Source organism: Esox lucius, chromosome 7 (assembly GCF_011004845.1).
Source record: "Esox lucius isolate fEsoLuc1 chromosome 7, fEsoLuc1.pri, whole genome shotgun sequence".
Classification (NCBI taxonomy): Eukaryota; Metazoa; Chordata; class Actinopteri; order Esociformes; family Esocidae; genus Esox; species Esox lucius.
Genome location: NC_047575.1, coordinates 9,274,329 through 9,301,404, shown reverse-complemented (window position 1 = coordinate 9,301,404; position 27,076 = coordinate 9,274,329). Strand labels below are relative to the sequence as shown.

The following is a 27,076-nucleotide window of genomic DNA, read 5'->3' as shown; positions in this document are numbered from 1 at the left end:
GGAGACAGCAGATGCCATCTGCGAAGATTGGAAGTTTTCTGGCCTTGTGTATGCAGTTTATTGTGAATGGAGTGAAAGTCTCTATGGGATGCACTCCTGAATGAATGCAGATGTGTAGCAAAGATATGAGAGGAGTTCTGCAGCAGCCTTTCAATCATGTGTGAGTACCTGAGTCGCCATCTACTGGTGAACAACGGCAGACACCAGTACACTGAATGTCCAGGGAGCAGATAATGCACTCAGATTCACTATAAGGTCAAAAGTATGTGGACACCCCTACTAAATATTGAGTTCAGGTGTTTCATACACACCCAATTCCCACAGGTGCATAAATCCCAGCACATAGCCATGACATCTCTGTTGACAAACATTGATTCATACGGAAGAGCTCAGTGACTTAAAATGTGGCACTGTCATAGGATGCCACCTTTGCCACAAGCCAGTTCGTTACATTTCTGCTCTACTTGATCTACCCCAGTCAACTGTTAGTGCTATAATTGTGAAGTAGAAGCGTCTAGGAGAAACAGCAGCGCAGCAACAAAGTGGTAGACCACGCAAACACACAGAGCAGGTCTGGAACCAGCTTCAGCACAAGAACTGTGCACCAGGAGGTTCACAAAATGACTTTCCATGGCCGAGCAGCTGTACACAAGCCACACATCAACATGTGCAATGGCAAGAGTCGGCTGGAGTGGTGTAATGCACACCACCGCTGGACTCTGGAGCTGTGGAAACGTTCTCTGGAGTGATGAATCACGCTTCACTGTCTGGTAGTCTGATGAATGAATCTGGGTGTGGCGGATGCCAGGAAATCCCTACCTACTGGAATTCATAGTGCCTACTGTAAAGTTTGGTGGAGGAGGGATAATGGTCTGGGGCTGTGTTTCAGGGTTTGGGCTAGACCCCTTAGTTCTTAATGCAATAGGACACATAGACATTTTGGACAATTGGGTGCTTCCAACTATGTGGCAAAAGTTGGGGGAAGGCCCTTTCCTGTTCCGGCATGACTGTGCCTCTGAGCACAAAGCAGGGTCCATAAAGACATGGTTCGATGAGGTTGGTGTGGAGGGACTCTACTAATCTGCACAGAGTTCTAACCTCAACCCCACTGAACACATTTGGGATGAATTGGAATGGCGATTGCGAGCCAGGTATTCTTGTCCAACATCAGTGCCTGACCTCACAAATGCTCTTTTGGGTGAATGGGCACAGATTCTCACACTCCAAAATCTTGTGGAAAGCTTTCCCAGATGATTGGCAGCTGTTGTAGATTACTCCATTACTATGGATGCCCATGGTTTTGGAATGGGATGTCCAAATATTTCATATAGGTATGATGGTCGGGTGTGCACATACATTTGGCCACATTGTGTATTTACATAGTTGGTGCTGTACATTAATTAATATGAGTGCTGTGTTAACTTAAGTTAGTTAACCAAATGATTGTTACATTGAGTTATTCTTGCTGAATACAAAAGCCAAAAGGACCTGTTCAAAAGGCCTGAGTGCAATATTGTAATTTCAGTGAATCACTCGATGAGGAACATTATATATGTAACCTTGTCTTGTCTTCATGGTAAACTAATGGACTCTTCACGTTAAAGTATGGAAAACAGCTGTGACATCAATGATCCTAAGATCAAATGGTAAAATCTGTAATGACACAATATATTACGGCTGAAATTATTCCTTTCAATAACTTCGCTAACATGATAGTAGATTACAGCTTAACTTAACTTCTACAATACCTACCTACTTGAAAAAGTAAAAGTACAGTAATGTAACATAATGTTATGTTATGTTACCAGTCTGAAGACCATTTGCTATGCCTGTGGCCTAGTCTGTTCATGGTAAACTGATAGGCAGCAAGTGGCACTTCATTTTATAGTATGGAAAACAGTTGAGAAATTATTGATCCTGAGTTCGAAAGGTTATTTGGAAAATTACAAAATGTACTGTGAAATACACTGTAAAATATAACTGTAAACTGATCAAATTTTACTATGAGTACAGTATTTATTTAAATAACCTTTCCAGTTTCATAGACACATAATAAACCCTAGTCTATGACAAAAAATATCAAGCTTAATAGAGTTCACCATTGAGCTTGAGATTTGTTCTAGACTAGGATGAATCGGAGTCTATAAAATTGGCCCATAGTGTTTAAAATGTGTGATATATGGTCATCAACATAATATAATGCTGCTGTGTTAATGATCATGTTAGGCTCTTATGACATTAGTAAAAGAGAAGAATAATTGCAACAAGATCATATAACAAAGCTGGAACACTGCCCCAAAAAATAAACCTAGGTATTTATGCTGAATTTATAATCAAAATGTCTTGCATGGAGAGTGTATCTTTTATCCTTTTATTTTTGATGTGAATTCCTGATGTGAAAACCTTAAGGAACTTTCTTGAAGGTTACTTTAATCCTACCAGTGAAGAATACATCCATGTCTTACTTGTGAGGATCAATAAGAGAGCATACTTTAATGAAATATAGTAATGTTCATGCTTATGTAATAACAGTACAGGAGGCATATAGCAATTGAATGGAGAGATAAACCACTATTTTATTTTTAGCCTATTGTTTTTGTTATCAATCTACACACAATACCCTTTCATCACAAAGGGAATACATGTTTTTGTTAATTTGTGCATATATATATTTAAAATAAAAAACGTAAATTACTTATGAACATAAGTTCTCTTGCCCTGTAAGCATTCAGAACTTCATAGAAGTGCCTTTGGCAGCAATCAATGCTTCAAGTTTACTAGGGTATGCCTCTACCAGCTTTGCAGATGTTCAGTGGGGTTCAATTCAGGGTTTTGGCCGGGCTACACAAGAACTTTCACAGACTTGTCCCAAAGCCACTCCTGCATTGCCTGTGCTTTGAGTTGTCGTTTTGATGAATCTTTGTCCACCAGTCTGAGATCCTGTGCATTCATTAACTGTCCCAACTTGCCAATACATGTGTCTCAGTATGGCAGTATTACCAGATTTGTTTTTTTTAACAGTTTCTATACGGAGAACAACTGAGATTTCAGGTTGGCGAAACACAGGACATTTCTGGGGTTTGCCCATATGGACAGAAAGAAATCATATCGGGGAAATAGACTGTTCCTTCTTAAATAGACATTGAGGGCTACCACTATTGTAATGTTTTCTGGGTGGAACTACTGTTAACCTTGTTGGAGTCTGACTTGGAGGCATTTGTAGTTACTCATCCTGACTGTTTTATTCATTTCTTATTTATTTTGTATAATTTTGAAGATATAAAATAACATTATGATGGTGGTTAATACCATGAAATTTGTACAGTTTTCAGGAAAGCACAGTATCGGAAAGTGTATGTTTCTCCCCAGAGTCACCTTGATATAATTTATAAAATACAGATATACAATTGATGTACACATGCACAGTGGGTATAGAATGTCACCACCCCACTTAAAACAGTCTCCTTTTGTCTGAAATGAAAACACATAAAATGTGTATTTTTATGGCTTTATTGACACACAGTAACCCACAGTATCCAAGGAAAATAACATTTTCTTTTTTTTGGTGAAAATTATTCAAATAAAAACAGTAAAATACCCTGTGGGTCAGATCATAACTTAACATGAGGATATTAACATTACTAACTGCTATGTGAACTCTTTCATGCTTTTACTGAAATCAAGATTCAGGCGTCAGGCGATGCCCGCCTCACTTTGACACATTCCTTCCAGGAAACGTTCCTGCTTCATGTTCTGTATTTGACACATACTTGGAAGCACGCACTCAGGTGAGTGATATCCTTCCAGGAAACGTTCCTGCTTCATGTTCTGTATTTACGTGTAAGTGCTGATGGATATATTTGGAACCATTTTGGTGAGACACAAACAGTGAGTAAAGCACTCATGATGGGTTGCTGCATCACAGTGCGCTGTCTCAATTTACTCAGCAGAGGGCACTGTCTTCTTATCTCTGCATTTGTACCATTTTGTACTAGCCTGAAATTTGAATTAGAGGTTGAATCAAATATAAATGAAACTAAATCAAAATTGCCATTTATCTCTGTCCCCTTTTTCTTAGGACTCCCCTAACCCATATATTCTCTCACTTCCGATCTCCCCCTTTCTTCCGTAAAAAGAAAAATAATCCCCTATTCAGTCTCTCGACCATTAAACTGTCTGTTCCATTGTCAAGAACAGATAGGACTACTGCAGATTGCATCTCATGATGAACAAGACCTTGCTGGATTTGTGCCTACGGGACATACAAAAAGAGACAAATTGACATACTGTTATATGATGGATTTTCTTTTTTGCACTTGCATTGAGGGCTCCTTTGACCACATGTTTGGGTTCACAGCAACAGCTTCCAAATGTGAATGCCAATCCACTCCAGACCTTTTACCTGCTTAATTGATGAAGAAATAATGAAGGAATAGCCCACACCTGTCCATGAAACAGGTATGAAAGCAGAGGTAACATTTAATACCAATAACAGATTATTTGGATTTTATCTCAGGTTTGTCTCTGGTATGAATGTTTGGTGTCTGATTAGGGGCCTGTTTATGAAGAACATTTAAAGGGGCACTCTGTGGAATCCTTCCTCAAATGTTTACCAGACTGAATTTAAACAATAACACAACTTTTCCCTATCTCTTCTGTTACCGTATGAGACCGGAAAAGTATACACTAGTCCAGTGTGGTTTAGGGTGGGGGGAAGAGAATTGCTAGTGTCTAAAGCAAGTAAGAGGAGACTACATGTCAACTGACAGACAGACTGTTAAGAAACTCAGGCACTTTGAACAATTTTGTAGATCATAACCCTAATCCTAACATTTACTTAGAGCATTAACTGCAGATGTCTTCTGGGCCCAGTTTCCCGATAATAATGCACGTAGCCTTCAGATGGACTTTGATACGATAGACTTGTTTCAGTTCTGTTTTTTAACGTAGCCTTCCCTGTGTTAGTCTTAATGAGTTTCACCTGTGTTCTATTCATCTGCCCCCTCTCATTTCCTATATACAGTGAGGGAAGAAAATATTTGATCCCCAACTGATTTTGTATGTTTGCCCACTGACAAAGAAATGATCAGTCTATAATTTTAATGGTAGGTTTATTTGAACAGTGAAAGAAAAAAAAAGAAAAACGCATGTCAAAAATTGTATAAATTCATTTGCATTTTAATGAGTGAAATAAGTATTCAACCCCTCTGCAAAACATGACTTAGTACTTGGTGGCAAGACCCTTGGCAATCACAGAGGTCAGACGTTTCTTGTAGTTGGCCATCAGGTTTGCACACATCTCAGGAGGCACACATCTCAGGAGGGATTTTGTCCCACTCCTCTTTGCAGATCTTCTACAAGTCATTAAGGTTTCCAGGCTGACGTTTGGCAACTCGAACCTTCAGCTCCCTCCACAGATTATCTATGGGATTAAGGTCTGGAGACTGGCTAGGCCATTCCAGGACCTTAATTTATTTATACAACAGCAGTTGTCACAAAGTGCTTTACAGAGACACCCGGCCTTAAACCCCAAGGAGAAAACAACACTATTGTTGAATTTCAGTGGCTAGGAAAAACTCCCTAAGTAGGCCGAATTTTAGGAAGAAACCTAGAGAGGACACAGGCTCAGAAGGGTGACCAGTCCTCTTCTGGCTGTGCCGGGTGAGATATTAAGAGTCCAATTGGAATAATTAATAAATGCATGTGGGCTAAATCCAGAGTCTATTTAAATTTATACTAGGTCAGAAGTATGACCAGATGGACAAGGACAGGGACAGCAACGGGCCCCCCAAACCAGGTACTCCGCAGGTGTAGACCAGGACCTCATGACCTCCTAAAGTTTAAAACGAGAGGAGACTGGGAAAATTCAGAAAATGCATTCCTCATATCAACAACGATTTATAGTGGAGAAGGAGAACTTAGTGGGGAAGGAGAACTGACCCAATCCCCCAGCACAATAGTATAGCAGCATAAGACCTTGGAACTGAGACGGGGGGGTCCGGCAGACAGGGCCCACCAGGCAGGAAATCAATCCACCCACATTGCCAGGCATCAACCAAAGGGACACCCACCAACCGCAACCCCCCTGAATGAGGGCAGAGTATTACCAGCAGAGTACAGCCCAACTGCACAAGTGCGCAACAGAGAGTCAACAACAAGCCAGTGACTCTTCCCCCGAAAGGCATTGGAGGGAGGGCATCCCAGTGGCGACAAGAGCCCACCTGGCAAGACAGCAAGGGTGGACAGTATCAAGCCTTCTGGTCCCCGGGCCAGGCTACACCTAATCATAAACCGTGCTGTAGAGATGAGTCTTTAGTAGACACAACGTTTGCACTGAGTTTGCATTTCTAACCTTAATTGGCAGATCATTCCACAATAGTGGAGCTCTATGAGAAAAGGCCCTGCCTCCAGCTGTTTGTTTAGAAATTCTAGGAACAATTAAAAGGCCTGCATCTTGCGATCATAGGTCACGTGTAGGTACAGTGGGGAGAACAAGTATTTGATACACAGACGATTTTGCAGGTTTTCCCACTTACAAAGCATGTAGAAGTCTGTAAAATCCAGAAAATCACATTGTATAAAAGACACCTGGGAGCCAGAAATATTTTTTTTTTGTTATTCGGTCTCTCACGGTTCAAATAAACCTACAATTAAAATTACGGACTGAAAATTTCTTTGTCAATGGGAGAAAAAAATCAGCACAGGATCTTTTTTTTTTTTTTTCATTGTAGTTCAGTCCTGTTTGTAGCGTCCTTTGTGAGGTATTGTGTTTTCGCCACTCTACTGAGCCCTTTCTCGTCTAGACTATTCAAGTGATATCCCGTGTACCAGACCACTGCCTGTCTGTTTGTGTTATTTAACCTCCATTCTGCTCTGGTCCTTCTGTACCTCTGCCTGATCTGACCTGCTTGTGTACTGACCTATTGCCTGCCCAGTTTGTCTACGTTTTTGGATTCTGGATTTGGATTGTTATTAAACATAACGCTCTGCGCTTGGATCCTCTCCCCTGTCCGTGTGTTCCTGACACATACGTTTTAAAATATAGCCTATTGTATTTGGACAGAGCTTGATATTGTGCAAAACACAACCACTAATACAATTGCACATCCTCAATACAAATACTCCCCACAATAGCAAAAAGCACAACCACTAATACAATTACACACACCCCCAAAAAAAGAATCCCTCCAAAAGTGCAAAACATAACCACAAATACACTTACACACCCAAATAAAAAAACTCCCCCTAATAGTGCAAAACACAACCACTAATACAATTAGCACAACCCCAATGAAAATACTCCCCCCAATAGCGCAAAACACAACCACTAATACAATGACAAAGCACCAATAAAAAAAACTCCCCCTAATACACCTCCCAATGTGCACCTTCTCCAAACATAAGCGGATTCCCCCAAAATACGAAACAACATTAAGTCAAAACGGAAAAGTTATGTACAAGACTCTCATCGCTGATTGGATGCACGGTGTGTTATCACAGGGTGAACGGGACATAGAAAAAATTGCTGTTATGAGAAGGAAGAAGAATTATTAATAATTCTGGTTAGATGCTAACTGCATTTTGTTATACTGTAGGCCTTCTTGTACAAAGAATTAGTATACAATTATACTAATGAGCGGTCTCATCGTTGTTGGAGATTAGACCCTGTATGGTAGTGTTGTCCGTGAATTTGAGGATGATGTTGGAGCTGTGTGTGGCCACGCAGTCGTGCGTGAACAGGGAGTACAGGAGGGGACTGAGTACACAGCCCTGAGGGGCTCCAGTGCAAGGGGTCAGTGTAGAGGAGGTGAGGTTGCTCATTCTCACCACCTGGGGTCTGCCCATCAGTTTAAGTCCCAGGGTCCTGAGCTTAGGAACAAGCTTAGCGGGCACAATAGTGTTGAATGCAGAGCTGTAGTCAACAAACAGCATCCTCACGTTTGTGTTGTCATTTTCCAGGTGGGAGAGGGTGGTGGCATTGTCTGTAGATCTATTGGGGTGGTATTCAAATTAAAAGGGGTCTAAGATGACAGGAAGGGTGGAGCAGATGTGAGTTCTGACCAGACACATCATGATGGTGGAGGTCAGTGCTACAAGGCGGTAGTCGTTCAGGCAGGTGATGGAAGATTTCTTCGGTACAGTGTCGTCTGTTTGATGTAGGAGGGGACTACAGACAGGGACAGGTTGAATATGGAGGTGAAAACCTCCTCTAGTTGGTCAGTGCACCCCCTGAGAACACAGTCCCCAGAGCTATAAGGCAGAGGACCGTGCTCTGAGCTTAGCACGGACATTACCATTTACCCAGGGCTTTTGGTTGGCAAAAGTCATGACAGTGACCCTCTGGACGACATCATCGATGCATTTGAAGATATAATGTGTGCTGAGACAGAGTCTGTGTATTCATCGGCTGCATCACAGAACACCTGCCAATCCGTTGTTTCAAAGCATTCCAGTAGAGCAGTAATGGATGCCAGATTCCAGTGTTGAACTATCTTAGAAACATTTTTTTTCGGTTTTAGAAGTTGTCTGTAGGATGGGAGGAGTAAAATTGCGGTGTGGTCTGCTTTCCCAAATGCAGGGCGGGGGCGGGGTTTGTAACCATTCCGTATTTGTGAATAACTATGGCCAATAGTCTGATTGCCCCAGGTAGGCAAGTTAATGTACTGGTGGTATTTTGGTAACTTTCCTCATATCTGCGCCATTAAAATTGCCAACAACAGGGACATCGCTGGGCCTATTTTAGGTGGGCTTTAGCACCCCTCAAATATTAATTAGCCCCCCTTTAAATAAATCAATATATCAGTCAATATATTTTTTCTGTGATTTATTTTTATGGTAAACCTTTCCATCACATATAAACTTATTACAAATTGTATAAACATTTTATAGAATCGTGTTCATTTGGCAGCATGTTCGGTTGAGTTTGATGCTTTGAACGTAACTGAAGCAAGCTGTCTTCTGTAAATAGTAGCTAACATTTCTAGTGGTCGGAGAAGTAAATCCTCTCAAGATCAAAATGTAATTGGATTGGAAAGCAACGGTACGTTTCGCTAATCAATATAACCTTTCAGCTAGTCCACTGACATATTTTATAGAAATGTATGGAGATAGAAAAACAATTTCTATCATAAATATGTTGCAGTTCATGAAATTCGACTTGCGCGACAGACCAGACGTCATGATAATATCAAAGTGATCAGTCTTTTTTTATCTTTACCGGAAGGCAAGAAAGCTAGCTACAACTTTCTAGTGGACACTTCAGAGAAGACTAAGTTCTGCCATTTATAATTCAAATAAAAATAAATTATAATGTAATTCAACAAAATAATAAGGTGGCCAATAATTGGGGACAGTGGCCGATAACAGGGGTCTTATATTTTTGCGACAACACTAACCAACTGAAAATATTAATTTCCCATTAAGGACATGCTAGCAAACATTTATCTCACTAATAATCATCAGGAACACAGTTGCAACACTGCGTGTTTCACAGATTAATGTTTGTTTGGGTTTGAAGTTAATTCTGTTCAGAGGAAGGAATTTACTAAACTACAGTTGACAAAAGGATCCTGGTAAGGATGCCCCCAGGATGTCTCCCTAGGGAGGTGTTCCAGGCACGTCCAGCTGGGAGGAGACCTCGGGGTAGGCCCAGGACTAGGTGGAGAGATTACATTTCGACACTGGCCTGGGAACGCCTCGGGATCCCCTAGTCAGAGCTGGCAAATGTGGCTCGGGAAAGGGAAGTTTGGGGTCCCCTGCTGGAGCTGCTGTCCCGGCGACCTGATACCGGATAAGCAGATGAAGATGAGATGAGAGACGGTTGACAAAAGTATTTTGGCTACATAGTACAGCTGTTTTTGTGACTTTTGTTGGTGTTGGATCGATAAAGACAGAGTGGACTTTAATTTCTTTATTTAGAATTTAAGTTATATTAGATCAGTGACTATGAGACAGGTATACTTTTAGCCAACCCTGACAAAAATAACCTTATTTTGATAGATTTTACACCCGTTGTTACTCTAAAAATACATCAAGAAATTATGTTTTGGGGAGTATGCCCAGACCCCCCAAAACTAAGTTTAGCCCCCCATCTATGATTTTCTAGTGATGTCCCTAATCAACAACAATAGCAGCTGCCTAAGGGTGGACGTCTTCTAATCCATTTGTTACACCATATACTGTAGGACTTCCGGTGCGCACGTTTTATCTGCCTGTTGGGTATATAGACTGCTGTGATAACAGATTAGCTGAATTCCCGCGGAAGGTTGAAGAGCCGTATCTTTACAGTCAGTAGCTCCAGATCTGGTGAACAATGTGTAGATAGCACTGTAACAACCGTTCCCCAGCGAGAGTTAACAATAATGCAGAACCTGCCGCCCTTACATTTACCTGACTCCGACGTTCTGTCCTACCGCTGGATAGAAAAGCCAGCATGGAGTCTGGCGCCGAAGGATCCAGCCATGATTCCACGATCGCTAGCACATAGCAGTTTGAAATATCCGGTTGAATGTTAACAGGTGCGTGTAGTTCGTCCATTTTATTGTCCAGGAATTGAACATTGACGAGTACAATGGTCGTAATGGCAGATTGCTATATCTCGTCCAAGATCTGCACAGGACACCGGCACGTCTGCCGGTGTCCTGTGCAGCAGTGAGTAGTGTAAAAGTCTGTGTTCAGTGATGAACAAATATCCGAAAGCGCTTGTCGATCATACTGTATGAGGGACAGTGCAGCATGAACAAAAATAAGAACAATACTAAGCAAAAAAACGACATAGTAAATGCGGAGCCATTGTCAATGCGACCTTAATTACTCTCTGGCGCACCGAATGTACTGCTTACAGAGAGGAGGTAAGGAACCTGGCTACATGGTGCCAGGAAAACAACCTCTCTGCCAATGTCTGCTAGACTAAAGAGATGATCGTGGACTTCAGCAAACGGCAGGGGGGGGTCATGCCCCCATGAACATTGATGGAGGAGAAGTGGAGAGTGTTGTATGTTTATCAAGGATGACCTCACATGGTCCAGACAAGGAACGACTATAATTCCTGAGGAGAATCAAGAAATTTGGCATGTCTGTAAAAACTCTCACCAACGTCTATAGGTGCACTACTGAAAGCATCCCTTCAGGCTGCATTACTGGGAGCTGCTCCGCTCAGGCCCGGTGCCATGACGAAGTGACTGAGGGGGCAGTTAAAAATGGAGAGGGGGCAAATCTTTTTTTTGCTATTTTTCTATAGGGTATTTAACCCTTTGACGCATACGATCACACCAGTGTGATCAGGCTAGAGTGGTCCCTGAAGCGTACGGTCACTGGTCAGACCACACTTTTATTTACTGACATTTAGCTCAAACAGTGTTTATAACTTTATTTCCTCATTGTAATTGTTTGAAGATCTACACCAGAGTTTCCCAAACTAGGGGTCGCAATCCCATATGGGGTCACTTGATATGAAAATGGGTTCGGGGGAGAATGTTTTACAATTGACTATCATAGCCGCAAATAAAAGAATAACGATTATAAAACATTTCTTCACATGGTTAAGGTCGTGAGAGTTTTTAGATCAAAATGGGGTCATTGGCCAAAAAAGTTTGGGAACCCCTGATCTACACTATAATATTAACGAGGTAGCAAGTGTTTAAATCGGGACAAGAACGGTTACTTAAGTTCCAACAGGCCACCAACACTAATTGTCATATTTTTCTAAAATAAATATAATACGTCTGACACTAAAATGAATGCTATTAGAGACTAGAACATCTTACCATATCCTGGGAGAGCTGACAACCAGTCAAAATCATTGTGTACAAACTTTCTGGAAGTTGCTTTACCCATTTTTGGGCACTGCTATGTTTGTTTTTCAACCAACGATAAAGAAAGGTGGTTAGATGAGTAACACTGAGACCGGATGATAATTTCCATTTGCTCATCTTCCGGACAGATTTTCCATCCTGGGAAAACTAGGATTTGTCCTTCCCCAATATATCACTTTAAACATAACTATGTAATTTCAATAATATTTATAACACGGACTGAAAGCACCTGATTATAGCACGCTGATTACAGACACTTAATAGTGTGTTTTTAAGTTTCAAAAGATAGCGACCCCCCTGCCTCACAATGTTTCGGTCCAGTCCTCAGCAGTGGCACATCATGCAGGTACTACATAACTACAGTGTGTGTGTGGGAATCTGAGGGAGTGTGTCGTTGATGGCTGACTTTAAGTAACATGTCAAATGATGTGTTAGACATTTCTTTACTTCTACCACTCAATACCATCGGACACATTTATAACCATCACCAATCTTCATTTTCGTGGCATTGAATTACAGGTCTCACTGTAGTTAGCTAGCGGTTAGCTGACATTTGCTATCTAGCTAGCTACAGTATCATCAACCAGGGTTTGCAGCTGTTTGAATTAGAGTCAATGAGAAGCTTGCAATGCAATGTATGTAGTGGTCCCTAGCTGGCATGGTGACTTTGTTCATGTCAACCATCTGAAAGCCACTCAATGCACGTAGCTAACATGGGGTTAATCCAGTCAGTTTGTTTTATGTTGGTAGGGTGCACAGTACAATAGCCACATTTGTAGAGCTACAGTAGCGAGCAAACCGATGGCGGAAACAAAAACAGTATTACAGCACTACTTTTGGTGTCCCCCGCAAGAATTGCTCTTGAAAAAATGCTCAACGTAATCTTCAGAAATCAAATTTTTCACTGATCGTATTGGTCCATTACTAAATATGCAAGAATACAAATTCATAATTTGTCATTAACTTTTGAGAGCTTCTGAATAATTATGTAAATAAATGATTTACACACCACCTTTTGCCTGATAGCGTATGTTTTACTGATGCAACAAGTAAAGCGTGTCAGTATCTTTCGCACCGTAATCTTTAGAAAAAGGTTTTATGGTTAGTCAATAACTATACAATATACCTTCTTAAAGGTAGTCTATTACTACCGGTAGTAGTTTGCTAATATAATTGCAGAAAATACATCTGAGGCCCCCTTGTGGTGCCGGGCCTGGCTCCACTGCAGACCGCAAGTCCCTCCAGAAAGTAGTAAAATCTGCAGAGCGCATCATCAGCTGCCATCTCCCCTCCATGCAAGGCATCTACCATACAGGATGCCTGAGGAAAGCACAGAACATCTTCAAAAAATGATCACAGCCACCCAGGCTATGGTCTGTTCACACTGCTGCATTCTGGTACGCTAAAGGAGGATTGGAGCATGCTCTTCCAGACTCAAAATCAGTTTTTCTTCCTCATGCCATAATGGCTCCTCAATCAGTAACACTGATCCATGATCATAATGATCACACACAAACATTTCAGATGCTCTGATGCCCTTTCAGGTACTTTAATGGGCATTAGAATATTTAAAATCAATACTAGTAAAAAAAAAAATCGATGCATATACTGCCATACTTGCCATTCCCACAATATTCAATACTACTACCAATATTGCTGCTAATCTACAGAAGTATTTTTAAACTGCTGCTATGTACAGTGTTATATATATGATCGCATCATTCTCTCATAGGCAGAAACCCCTGGGGGGGGGGGGACAGGGGGACGTGACACCCCCATCCTGGGGAAAACTATGATTTGTCCCCCAAATATATGAATGTAAACATAACTATGTAATTTCAATAATAGTAATAAGATGCAATGAAAGCACCTGTGCTGAATATAGACACTTAATAGCGGGTTTAAGTAAAACAAATTCAAAATGCGACACCCCCGCCCTTTGCCTCACAGAAGATTATTATCATCTGTCTAGCTATATTTTTGCTTATATAATCTTCTTCTTAACTCTAACTGGCCCTCAATGCAAAGAAAACCAAGGAGCTCATTGTGGATTACAGGAAGTCTAATGGCTGCAGTTCTCATCGATGGCACTGAGGAGGAGCTTGCGTCCAGCTTCAAATTCCTGGGTGTCCACATCTCCAAGGACCTCTCCTGGACCCTCAACACCTTGATACAGCCTTCTTACTTATGTTCTCAAAAAATAACGTATTACATGTTAAATAACATCCCTAGGTTTATTGCTGTAGAATAACAGCAGATTAATCCGATTGGCCCATGGTTAAGAAGTAATGGAGCCCTCTATGGCTCCAACGGAAGAGTTGTAGTCATAGCACCTGAACCAGTTATACCTGTTCCCTTGGGTACAGGTGTGTTTGTGTCAGTGTCTCTGTGTGTATGCAAACAGACATATTGAGCTAGTTAAACTGGTGAATTCAACACCAAAGAGGTTTTGTGCAATTTGTAAGTGCAATTTTTTTTTTACAAACAGGTGAAAACATGTCTATGTAATTTTGAAGCATGTTTTTTCATGTTCTTTCTCATTTTTATAGAGTCAGTTTTTTGAATCTGTGCTAATATCTATGCTGTTTTTACACTACAATATTAGAATATGAGACTACTGACTGTGGCCACTGAGATAAAGACAATGTCTCGCTTAAACAACACAGGTGATAGCAGACATGTTTCAGTGTCACTGTGAGATGTTTTTAATGGCTTCCCAACAACAGCAAACAGAACCAGCTATTCCACTCAAATGCTCTTTAAATAGAGAGCCATTTGAGTTTCAAGGGGCCAAAGCATGGTGCGCATTTGTTTCTCATTAACAGTGTGAATAAAAAATTCAGGTTATTGGAGGGATTGGAGAGAGAGAGAAATAGAGCATCATAAACAGAATGGAAAAGCAAAAGAAAGGGAGGGAAGGAAAAGTGAGATGAGGGGGAGAGTGTGCAAAAATCATTTTAATGCCAGAAATGACAGAACATGTATGTGATCGTAAGATGAGAGAACACTACATGATACTGTAGGTAGCAATCATTCTACATTTAAAAAAATAATAATACTTTTTATGATATTCTTATATTTAGTTTTCATTTGCTGCCAGGATCTTTTTCCAACCATGGGGTTACAACTATAGAAAACTAGTTGTAATGGAAAGCACTATTTCTGCATTGGTTATGCAGTGGGCCTACTGTACTACTGAAACTGTATCATACTGTAGGCTGCTACAATTTTGGTTAAAGGCTTTAAAAATATCACTATCACTGCAATAACAATGCTCATGAAATTAGAAGCATTATTATTAATAATCACTCATGTGTGTAGGCCTGGACCACTTGTGAATTGACTCTGTCAGTCCATGACAGTAGTAGACCACTGGTCCATGACAGTAGTAGACCACTGGTCCATGACAGTAGTAGACCACTGGTCCATGACAGTAGTAGACCACTGGTCCATGACAGTAGTAGACCACTGGTCCATGACAGTAGTAGACCACTGGTCCATGACAGTAGTAGACCACTGGTCCATGACAGTAGTAGACCACTGGTCCATGACAGTAGTAGACCACTGGTCCATGACAGTAGTAGACCACTGGTCCATGACAGTAGTAGACCACTGGTCCATGACAGTAGTAGACCACTGGTCCATGACAGTAGTAGACCACTGGTCCATGACAGTAGCAGACCACTGGTCCATGACAGTAGCAGACCACTGGTCATTGACAGTAGCAGACCACTGGTCCATGACAGTAGTAGACCACTGGTCCATGACAGTAGTAGACCACTGGTCCATGACAGTAGTAGACCACTGGTCCATGACAGTAGTAGACCACTGGTCCATGACAGTAGTAGACCACTGGTCCATGACAGTAGTAGACCACTGGTCCATGACAGTAGTAGACCACTGGTCCATGACAGTAGTAGACCACTGGTCCATGACAGTAGTAGACCACTGGTCCATGACAGTAGTAGTCCACTGGTCCATGACAGTAGCAGACCACTGGTCCATGACAGTAGCAGACCACTGGTCCATGACAGTAGTAGACCACTGGTCCATGACAGTAGCAGACCACTGGTCCATGACAGTAGTAGACCACTGGTCCATGACAGTAGTAGACCACTGGTCCATGACAGTAGTAGACCACTGGTCCATGACAGTAGCAGACCACTGGTCCATGACAGTAGCAGACCACTGGTCCATGACAGTAGTAGACCACTGGTCCATGACAGTTGTAGACCACTGGTCCATGACAGTAGTAGACCACTGGTCCATGACAGTAGTAGACCACTGGTCCATGACAGTAGTAGACCACTGGTCCATGACAGTAGTAGACCACTGGTCCATGACAGTAGTAGACCACTGGTCCATGACAGTAGTAGACCACTGGTCCATGACAGTAGTAGACCACTAGTCGGCACTGCTGCTTAAAGAGTAGACTTAAAGGTGATACTGTAGTTGGGTCTCAGATGACATCCTTCTCCCCTATGAATGCACTACATAGGAATTAGGGGGCCATTTGGGAAACACTTTTTGTCTCTCTTCTCATCATTACCGTTAAGTTTTGTAGACATAAGCATAGCTAAGCCACTCTTAAGTGTAATGTTGCTCATCTTGAACCGACCGGAGACATGATAAGCATACCAATTTCGGGTTGCACTTGCACTTTTCTAGTTGAAATAGTTGAAAACTAATACAATTCATAATCTACTGGCCAAAACACATTGACACAGACACACAAACACGTTTGTTTTTCTGTCATTGTTGGGACCCAACCCTAGCCCAGACATGGACTTCCTCTACACCATAGCCCTAAACATAACCTTTATCCTAATAACTTTGTTGCCTAAACTTAACCTAGCTCTAACACTTAACTGTAAGTGGTAATGCCAAAAGTTACAGGATTCTAAAACTATGCCTAATTGTACGTTTTCCCCTAAAACCAAGCCCTAAGCCAGAAATTACGTTTTCTTTTCTTTATTGGGGACCTGCCAAAAACATAGTGGGGATTTATTTTCCGGTTTTACTATATTTCTGGGGATTTCAGGTCTCCAAATGTACACATAGATGTGGATCACATCCGCGTGTACTCATAAAATCACTCACACACTCCACCAACCCCACCCCTTCCCTTGTAGAACCACACTGTTTCGTTGGATATAATTAGCTTCCTATTTGCCTGCTCACTGCCGCAAGAACAAAGGATAACCTCTTCTCTGTCAGGCTGGGGGAAGCTTGCGAGCGAGCAAGCGGAACATGGACAGATAGTCAATATAATCTCACTACTTACTGAAACTCTTTGAATCGCTGGCCAACTGAAACTGGCTTTAATGATTTTACAGGAAGAGAAGGGGAGGGGAGGAGTAGGATGGTTGCGATGGTAACAGTGTTAGGTTTCGCACTGGACCCATGTCTCTTAACACTTCCTGAACAATAGGTAATCCAGGAGGAATGTGTCATTATTTTCTAAATACTCTAAAAATTCAGTGCCTTTGAAAAGTATTCAGATCCCCACACTTTCTCTACATTTTGTTTTGTTTAAGACCTGAATTATAATTGATTAGTTTTTTTCTTTGCCATCAATTTACACACTCCATGGATGTATTCAAATACAAGTCCAAGAAACACCCCGTGTATCAGAGATATTATTGTGTCAAGGCAGAGATGTGGGGAAGGTTATAAGGCCACTGCTAAAACCACTGCTAAAACGTTGTAAGTTCCCAAGGGCACAGACAGCAATTTGGAACCACCAGGACTCTTCCAAGAGCTGGCTGTGTGGCCAAACTAAGTAACTAGGCAAGAAGGACCTTGATCAGAGAAATGACTAAGAACACAATGTCCCCTGTAACAGAATGGTATAGTTGTTCTGGAAAGATACTAGAACCTGTCAGAAGGACAACCATCTTTGCCGCACTCCAACCCCGTAGGAGACTGGCTCAATGGAAGCCACTCCTGAGTAAAACACATATCATATCCTGCCTAAAAGACTCTGTATGTGAGGAAAAAGATTCTCTGGTTTAATTTGACGATAATCAAAATATTAGACCTGAATGCCAAGTGCTACATCTGGAGAAAACAAGATTCCAAGATTCACCTGGCTAATACCAGCCCTACAGTGAAACAGGGAAGTGGAAGAATCTCATTATGGAGATGCTTCTCAGTGGCAGGGACTGGGAGACTGATCAGGATTGAGGGAAGAGGAATGTAGAAAAAAATGAAAACCTGATTCAGAGCGCACAGGACCTCAGCATGACAATGACCTGAAGCGCACAGCCGAGACAATGTTGGAGTGGCTTTGGGACAAGCCTGTGAATGTCCTTGAGTGGCAATGCCGGACTGGAACACCACTGAACTTCTTTAGGGCGACCCGAAGGTTGCAGTTTACCGGTGCTCCCTGTCCAATCTAACAGCATGAGATCTGCAAGGAAGAAAGGGAGAAACTGATCAACTCCAGTTATGCAAAGCTGGTAGAGGCATACCCAAGAAGACTGAAACCTGTCACCACTGCCAAAGGCACTTGTACAAAGAAAGTGTCTTAATGCTTATTTACATGAGATGTTTCATCTTTTTATTTTCAATAAATTCGCCAAATGTATAAAAACATTTCACATGGTCATTAAGGGGTATAGTGTGTTGACTAATGGCCCAAAAAATAAACATACTCATTAATACATTATGATTAAAACACATCAAAATGCAGAGAAAGTGAAGGGGACTGTACTCTGCACACATTCAGTTCAGTTCATGCTTGCTTAATTCTATTAGGCTTACATAACTCTAGTTCAGTGCAATAGCAATGTTTGACTAATAAGACATATTTTAATACATTATTTTACATGGCTGCTTTCCTGGACACAGATTAAGCCTAGTTCTGGCCATCTATTGAAACCCTACAGGTTTCCTATAACAGCTTGTATTATTGTATTAAGTCATATACTCTTCAGAAGTACTGCCTATTGACCAGCATTTGTTTAAAATCATTTATTTGCCTGAATAAATACACTTCATTCCATAACATAAGCTATCAGACATATAGTTTAATAATTCTGCCCAGACGCATTGTTTATTTATTAATGGTATCTTATCAGGGCTAATTCATGATTAGTGTGTCCATAGTGCAGTGGACTATCTGAGTGATACAAAAGTGTGTTCAGTGATAACGTGTTCAAATAACATAATAGTCAACTAGTGTTCCCTTTTGCCATGTGCAGTCACATGTTTAAATAGCACTCATCGGATAGATACTGAACCTTCTGTGTAATTAAAGATTTCTCATTCCAGACATCTCTGATCCCAGATTTCGTCTTATGTAGAAAAGAGACAGGTGAGTAATGTGTGGAGTAGACCTGTTTCCAAACTTTTTCAGAAATCTCAATCGCTTTGAGTAATTGGATTACACTGTAATGTACACTCACCTAAAGGATTATTAGGAACAGCATACAAATATTGTGTTTGACCCCCTTTTGCCTTCAGAACTGCCTTAATTCTACGTGGCATTGATTCAACAAGGTGCTGAAAGCATTCTTTAGAAATGTTGGCCCATATTGATAGGATAGCATCTTGCAGTTGATGGAGATTTGTGGGATGCACATCCAGGGCACAAAGCTCCCGTTCCACCACATCCCAAAGATGCTCTATTGGGTTGAGATCTGGTGACTGTGGGGGCCATTTCAGTACAGTGAACTCATTGTCATGTTCAAGAAACCAATTTGAAATGATTCGAGCTTTGTGACATGGTGCATTATCCTGCTGGAAGTAGCCATCAGAGGATGGGTACATGGTGGTCATAAAGGGATGGACATGGTCAGAAACAATGCTCAGGTAGGCCGTGGCATTTAAACGATGCCCAATTGGCACTAAGGGCCCTAAAGTCAAGAAAACATCCCCCACACCATTACACCACCACCACCAGCCTGCACAGTGATAACAAGGCATGATGGATCCATGTTCTCATTATGTTTACGCCATATTCTGACTCTACCATCTGAATGTCTCAACAGAAATCGAGACTCATCAGACCAGGCAACATTCTTCCAGTCTTCAACTGTCCAATTTTGGTGAGCTTGTGCAAATTGTAGCCTCTTTTTCCTATTTGTAGTGGAGATGAGTGCTACCCGGTGGGGTCTTCTGCTGTTGTAGCCCATCCGCCTCAAGGTTGTGCGTGTTGTGGCTTCACAAATGCTTTGCTGCATACCTCGGTTGTAATGAGTGTTTATTTCAGTCAAATTTGCTCTTCTATCAGCTTGAATCAGTCGGCCCATTCTCCTCTGACCTCTAGCATCATCAAGGCATTTTCGCCCACAGGACTGCCGCATACTGGATGTTTTCCCTTTTCACACCATTCTTTGTAAACCCTAGAAATGGTTGTGCGTGAAAATCCCAGTAACTGAGCAGATTGTGAAATACTCAGACCGGCCCGTCTGGCACCGACAACCATGCCACGCTCAAAATTGCTTAAATCACCTTTCATTCCTATTCTGACATTCAGTTTGGAGTTCAGGAGATTGTCTTGACCAGGACCACACCCCTAAATGCATTGAAGCAACTGCCATGTGATTGGTTGGTTAGATAATTGCATTCATGAGAAATTGAACAGGTGTTCCTAATAATCCTTTAGGTGAGTGTATATGGCAATATATTCATTTGAACTGTTCAGTCATGTATTTGTGTATATAACTGTGTATATTGAAATAAGTGTGTGAAAATACTGTTTAGTCAAATTACCGTTAAACTATTAACTAAATTAAAAGTAGGGCAGTTTCAATACGGAACATGTATCACGACTACAAGGGTTTTGTTGCATATGAAGGGTGTGGTCAAGGTAATACATCAGCTCTGACTAAAACCACCCCATGCGGATATCACCTAGATGATTGAAGCTAAACCTTTCCACAGGGTATTGGACACAGCGCGTATGAGTCCAGCATAATAGCAACTCAAAGAGGGCCTTGGTGTCTAAATTGAACTGTTCTTGTGACTTGCTTGCTGCTGTAACATTCTTTGTTTTGAATGGAGTGAATCCCTAATAGGAATGTAAGCTGCAATCTTCTTATCTGTTGTGTTGAGGCCATTGAATCAGGGATGGAATCAGGGATAAGATTTGAAGTCATAAAATAAATATCTGTTTGTGTTTTTTTTCCCCAAAATGACTTTCCACCACCACAACAGGCTGGATGTGAGTTGTGTACCTCAGGTTCATTTGCACATGTCCATCCACAGTGATGCATTGGCTTAGATGTGATTGTAGGGAGATTTGGATTCATCATCAGGCTTTAACCAACCCCAGACTGTGGTTGCAACGATACGGAAAATAGGTATTTCAGGGGATTTTCTTACACACATTTCAACCCAGGTCATGTCAGTAAGAGACAGGTGCAGAGAAGTTAGATGAGAAGGTGGGAACGATTAGAAAGTATATCCAATAACTGCCGGTCCCTGAAGATTAAAGCTTCACAGCTGCTATAAACTATCCTTGCAAAACTCTGATTTACACAAACTATGTATGTTAAACAAATCTAGCATAATCTTGTTTTTGTAAGTTGATTAACCTTATTTTATGGATGTAGTAAACTTCAGTTAAAACTCAGGATGGGACGCTATGTTCATTTTGTTAGCCATTTTATGCCATATTACCTCATCCCATAATAAACTGTAAGTGTTTGAAGGAGAAGGTGCATGAGCTACGTGATTATTGAATGTTCTTTTTCATTTCTATCAGGTCCATTTGCATTTCTGTGGCATCAGTCACATGACTAAGCATAGTACTGACGTCAGTGGAAGATCAAGAGATTTTGTATTGTTTACTGGTGTTGTAGGAAATAGGATATCAGGATCTGCTTGGACAAAGCAACTGACACTGTATCAAAGTTAATGAGTAAGATAAATGGCTGCAGTTGATGTACAGAACAATCAGTCATATCTACACCTACAGCATATGTGGAACTTAAATATAGTGTGCAACTTTCCTTTCTTTGTATCCTACATTTTACTATTAGATACATTTTGGGTGTGCAACAGTTTAAACCTTTGGTCATATCTCAACCTGTACACATTGCACCACTTGTGCAAGTGGTTATAGCCAACCCTTATCAACTGGCCAGGCTTAGAGATTCTCAATAAACCTCTCCTCACCTTCCTGTGAAAAAGTGAAATGAAAATCAAGAAGAGGAAAACAAATATGCTTGTTGAAACTTTTACTTATCTACCAGCTTTGGGAGAAATGTTATCCAAATGAAAATCTTCCACTGTTTTTTTTGCAGGTAAGAACAATTCCTTGGGCCAGTATTTTATAATTGGTCAAATTTGTCAGTATTTCTCCAAGCAGTGTCTCTGGACTGCCATGTACACCATGTACATCTTCCTGGCCTCTATCACTCAGTTTTAACTATCTAAACATCGTGTCAGAAAATGGTTTGCGAGATATTAAAGGTTGTCCAGGAATGGAATGTTGTAGAGAAAAATGATCTCATGAATTCATTTGATTAATTTAATGTAATACCTTTTCGTGTTTGCGGAATTATTTTTAATCACACCGGGACAGAAACTCACGATGCACATAGTTAATATATTTAAGATGCTCATAGTTGTCCATTTGTGGGTACACCAATGTTCCGTCTGTGAGCACACATGAAACTACTCAAGGAAACAGATATCAGATCCCACAGAAAACCATGGTCAGCCAGACAGTTTGTTTCTATGGAGCCTGGCCAAAAGAAGTGCACCAGATTGACAAACAGTGTGCCATTTGGAATTCAAACTATCATTCTGCTTGTTGTTTGTTGTGGTAGTCCTGAGGTTTGAAGGTCAACACTGTTCATCTGTCTTATTGTGTGTCCCAAATGGCAAAAGATGGCAAAAAGACAAACATTGGTGAAAGTATGTGACTGAGAGTTGGCATTTTAAAGTGCAAGAAGGATGGCATTGAGGCTGTAGCATAGGTGATGAATAAGAGTACTGTAAATAAAAATATTATATACTATATTATATACTGTATACCATAAAATATGTGGTCACAACATAGCAAATATTGTGACTCAACCTAGATGTAACCACAAAACATTTCTTAAGCTTCCATTTAATCAGATGGACTTTCATCCTGCACTGGCCGATATATGTTTATAGGATGTGTTTTCAGTACTGAAGGTGTACAGTAGCTGTGCAATTAGCAGTGAAATCAGTGACAGGTTGCTATAGAGTGGAATCAACACAACCCTCCTTGCTAGCATATGTGTTAAGTGTACAACGGCAGAGTGTATAAATGTAGATTATAAATCAATTGTTTAAAATATTATTGTTTGGTTTATGCATGTTTTCATATTATTTTGTATGAGGTGTTTATTTGCCTGTCGGTCTAATCAAGGTACTTTGAAATGTTTGAAATTTTAGAAAATTGGGTGTTTTCTTAGATGCGGGTCTGCAAAATGATGTACCATTGGACTGTGAGGTCATCAGCATTTTAGTTTATGTTTGTAAACTATTGAACATTACTGGAGATCTATCTGACCTTGTTTTAAACTGGTTTTAACAAGAGTCACGGTTGCATCTGTAAACAGACAGTTGGACTGTGACCTCACTGGAGAATTGTCACAGGGTTCAAGTGGATAAAAGTGAAAATCATAATTCTAGTTAACTGCTATATCAGTGCATTGTAGCAACCACGTAGACAGCGCCTAGCAACCAGACGTGGAGAGGTTTGAATCTGGCAGTAACGGCTCAACACAGCTGCAGACATTAGAGCTGGGACAAGGTGTGCACACCTTCGATGACGCCACGAAGGACTTGAGAAACAATTGTTAGTGGTGTCAGAATGTTTCTATACACACAGTAATGCCGACATGGTGGCGCCAAACAAAAGTCCCCATACACACATTCATAATCACAACATATGTAACTTCGTCCACAAATCCAGTGCCCTTTTAAAAATGACTTGAAATGTTTGAAAGCTTTGGCATGCGAGACCGTACAGGGGCACAGAAACACACCTCCTCCTCCAGACTGCCAGACTGCCCTGTGACCGCTGACATAGATCACACCCTCGCTCGCAGCTTCGCCCCTTGGCTTATGAAGGCCTGCCATTTAATGGTCACATAATGGTCATGCTGGGTTCCCGACGGCAGTACACTAAGATTGCACTGGTAACAGAGTCTGTTCAGGCATAAAATAACATCCAGAAGCAGCTTGTCAGCTGTGACCTGCTCTGTGTAGTGATGAAATTATCAATCCGCATCCAGAATGTGACCTCCCTGTAGCCTCCTCCCACAACAACAACAACATTCAGAACTTCGGAGAACAAATCATCATCATCAACATTAAAGCAACTTACAGGTTAATGTTTATGAATAGCTGCTGCTGGTAAGAATACTTGGCTCACCTCTCTGGCTAGCTGATCAACATGTGAGTACAGAAATGTGCAGGTCCTTGTAAGACAGATAGACTAGCAGTAGCTAAAATAGTTTTAGTGTTGTTTAAGTGGCACTGTTTACTTGTCAAGTTAACTATTCACCAAACATAAAGCCCTGTCACTTATTACCCCTTAACAGCAATAAACACCTCAGAGCACAGTGCTACTACGGGACTAAGAATTAGCTGTAAATACCTCTCCCTTTTATGACGATGAACACACACACACACACACACAGTCACAGTAAAATTGTCCAATGCCCAGGTAGTTTGATTGGCTGGCCAAGGTGTGTGATGTCATGGTTTAAAGTGGCCTGACTAAGCTGCAATAAAATATATCATGACAACTCTGGACAACCCCTTAATGCCAGAGACAACAAGATATCAGTTAGACAGAACACAGAGACACACACATTTTGAGAAGCTTTCCTTTGTGGATACTACAACAAGGGAAAATTGGGATGCTACAGGACATAAGTAGAAAAGACAGCACAAAACAAATAACCAAAGAGTGAGAGACTTCAAGAAGTTGGAGAACGTCAAACACAGACAAAATAGGGAAAGGACGGCGTGAGAGACAGAGCCTAAACACAATTACATATCAAGAAAAACGTAAGAGCCGTTGCCAGGGAGCGAGAACTTGAGCAGCGAACGCGCGACCACCACTTCTGGGGAGCAGGCGACTGTGACTGAGGAGGGTGAGAGAAAGACGAGAGTTGCCCTAATAAAAAGCCTTACTCGAACGGTTGCGTCGTTTCAATGGCGTCGTTCGCTCTGGAGCTGGTCGGCGTGATCCTGTCTGTTCTGGGATGGGTGCTGAGCATACTGAGCTGCGCTCTCCCTATGTGGAGGGTTTCTGCCTTCATCGGAGCCAACATCGTCACGGCCCAGGTCTACTGGGAAGGCTTATGGATGAGCTGTGTGGTTCAGAGTACGGGCCAGATGCAGTGTAAGATCTACGACTCCATGCTGGCCCTGCCCCAGGACCTCCAGGCTGCCCGGGCTCTCTCCGTGGTCACCATCATCCTGGGGGTTTTGGCTCTCCTCGTTTCCACCATCGGGGCCAAGTGCACCAACTGCATCCAGGAGGAGGGGGCGAAGGCCAAGGTGATGGTGACTGCCGGAGTGGCTTTCATCCTAGCCTCGCTGGTCCAACTGGTGCCTGTGTCCTGGTCAGCTCACACCATCATCCTGGAGTTCTACAGCCCGGTCATCCATGTGTCACAGAAGATGGAAATCGGGGCAGCTCTGTACCTGGGTTGGGCCGCGGCAGCCCTGTTGCTGGTGGGGGGCTCTATCCTGTGCTGCAGTTGCCCTCCGAAGGAGGACAAACCCGTGTCAAGATACTCGATTGCTCCTCAGAGCCAGATGGCGTATTCCGTTGCTCCAAGGTCCATGGCCCCCAGCTCCTATAACAGGAGAGATTACGTGTGAGGGGGGGAGGTGTCCTGCACTGGGTTTGTCGACATGGGATTCTCTTATAAGAGAATATAAGGGTTTTTTAATGTAGCAGGACATTATTTTCCCTGCCTTCATGGAATGGGAGAGGAGGTGACTACAGCTCTGAATCAAGTTTACTCTTATTCCACAGAGACTGAGAAAAACCCCTTATACGCTAATCCAGATGTTTGTTGTTTTAATACATATGGTTTACATTCAGGGGATATAAGGGGAATGGGAATCATCGCCTACAGCTAGGACCAAATACAGTAGCTTATGACCATAGATGTGACAAGGTGTGTTTTATTAGATCTTGCTTAAATAAGTGATTAGATAATAAATATTGTGATAAAAAGTCATGGCTTGTTGCAACGTAAGTTTTGACTATTTATTGGAAATATTTTCAGTTTGATATTCTTATTTGCAATGGTTGGAATCACTACATCTGTATGTTTTCAAATATTATGTGGAATATGTGAAACAAGACCTTGACATTTTTGTACTGACTTGAAAAGAAGGTTTAGGAGGATGTTTAGCATTCTGAATTATTGTTGTGTAAAACAAGGAGCCAGGACAGTTAATAAAAAACTATTTTACTTAAAATAGTCAAAGTTCAATCCTTCCAACAGCCGTTTCAACAAGACACATGTATTATATGAGTAGATGTAGGACAATACAGAAAACTATTCTACAGTGATGAATTCATAAATACCAAAATAGGCTGTGCAGGGTCGCTTGGGCTCAACCAAACAGGCAGGTCAACAGGTGGACCAGAACCCATTAACTGCAGGGTTGCTTGGGCACAACTAAACAGGCAGATCAACAGGGGGACCCGAACCCATTAACTGCAAATTGACAGTGTTCACTTTGTGATGTTTGACGATGACTTAATAGTCAGATTGAAATCTTTTGTGAACCTTAACGGAAAGCCTCTCTTGGAAGTTTTGATATTGATATCCATTTTTTATTTTTGCAATATTTCTTGTGCTTACTCTGGGCTCGTTTATCTTATGGAAATATTTCAAAAGCAATAGCCTTTTGGTTTTATGGGTAAAGGTAACTGCAGTGTGGTAAATGGTCGATATCTGTTTGCCTAACAAGTTTGTCTTCAATTTAATTCATGAAAATCTGTGTACATAATAAAGGGTTTTACTCTGTTTTGTAAAGTACGTGTTTGTTACAATATTTAAAGAGGAAAAAGTGGCATTAATATTAAATAGCTAATATTAAAATATACAAGAAATAGAAGGACCCATGACAGCAGAGTTTGGTACAGTGCAGGACATTTCACCTATACATTTGGTATTATGGTAATGTCGATTGTGAAAATGGAGAAGAGGCTGGGTTGATTCAAAAGGTTTTACAATGGTGTGTGGGCATGGGCGTGTGCATGTGTACGTGCATCAGGAGGGATATTACTCTTCAGCCAA

At 41.4% G+C, this 27,076-nt stretch overlaps 1 protein-coding gene across 1 annotated transcript; it reads left to right on the top strand.

Annotated features, from left to right (window-relative positions):
* The first annotated feature begins 24,487 nt into the window (after nucleotides 1-24,487).
* Nucleotides 24,488-26,812, top strand: LOC105024923 (claudin-4). Its single transcript, XM_010895223.4, has one exon. The coding sequence runs from the start codon at nucleotides 24,966-24,968 to the stop codon at nucleotides 25,638-25,640; it is 675 nt and encodes a 224-aa protein (XP_010893525.1). The 5' UTR covers nucleotides 24,488-24,965; the 3' UTR covers nucleotides 25,641-26,812.
* The last annotated feature ends 264 nt before the right edge of the window (nucleotides 26,813-27,076 follow it).

Excerpts from the sequence above, each read along its gene's own strand:
- LOC105024923 (XM_010895223.4), top strand. The coding sequence starts at position 24,966 with ATGGCGTCGTTCGCTCTGGAGCTGGTCGGCGTGATCCTGTCTGTTCTG.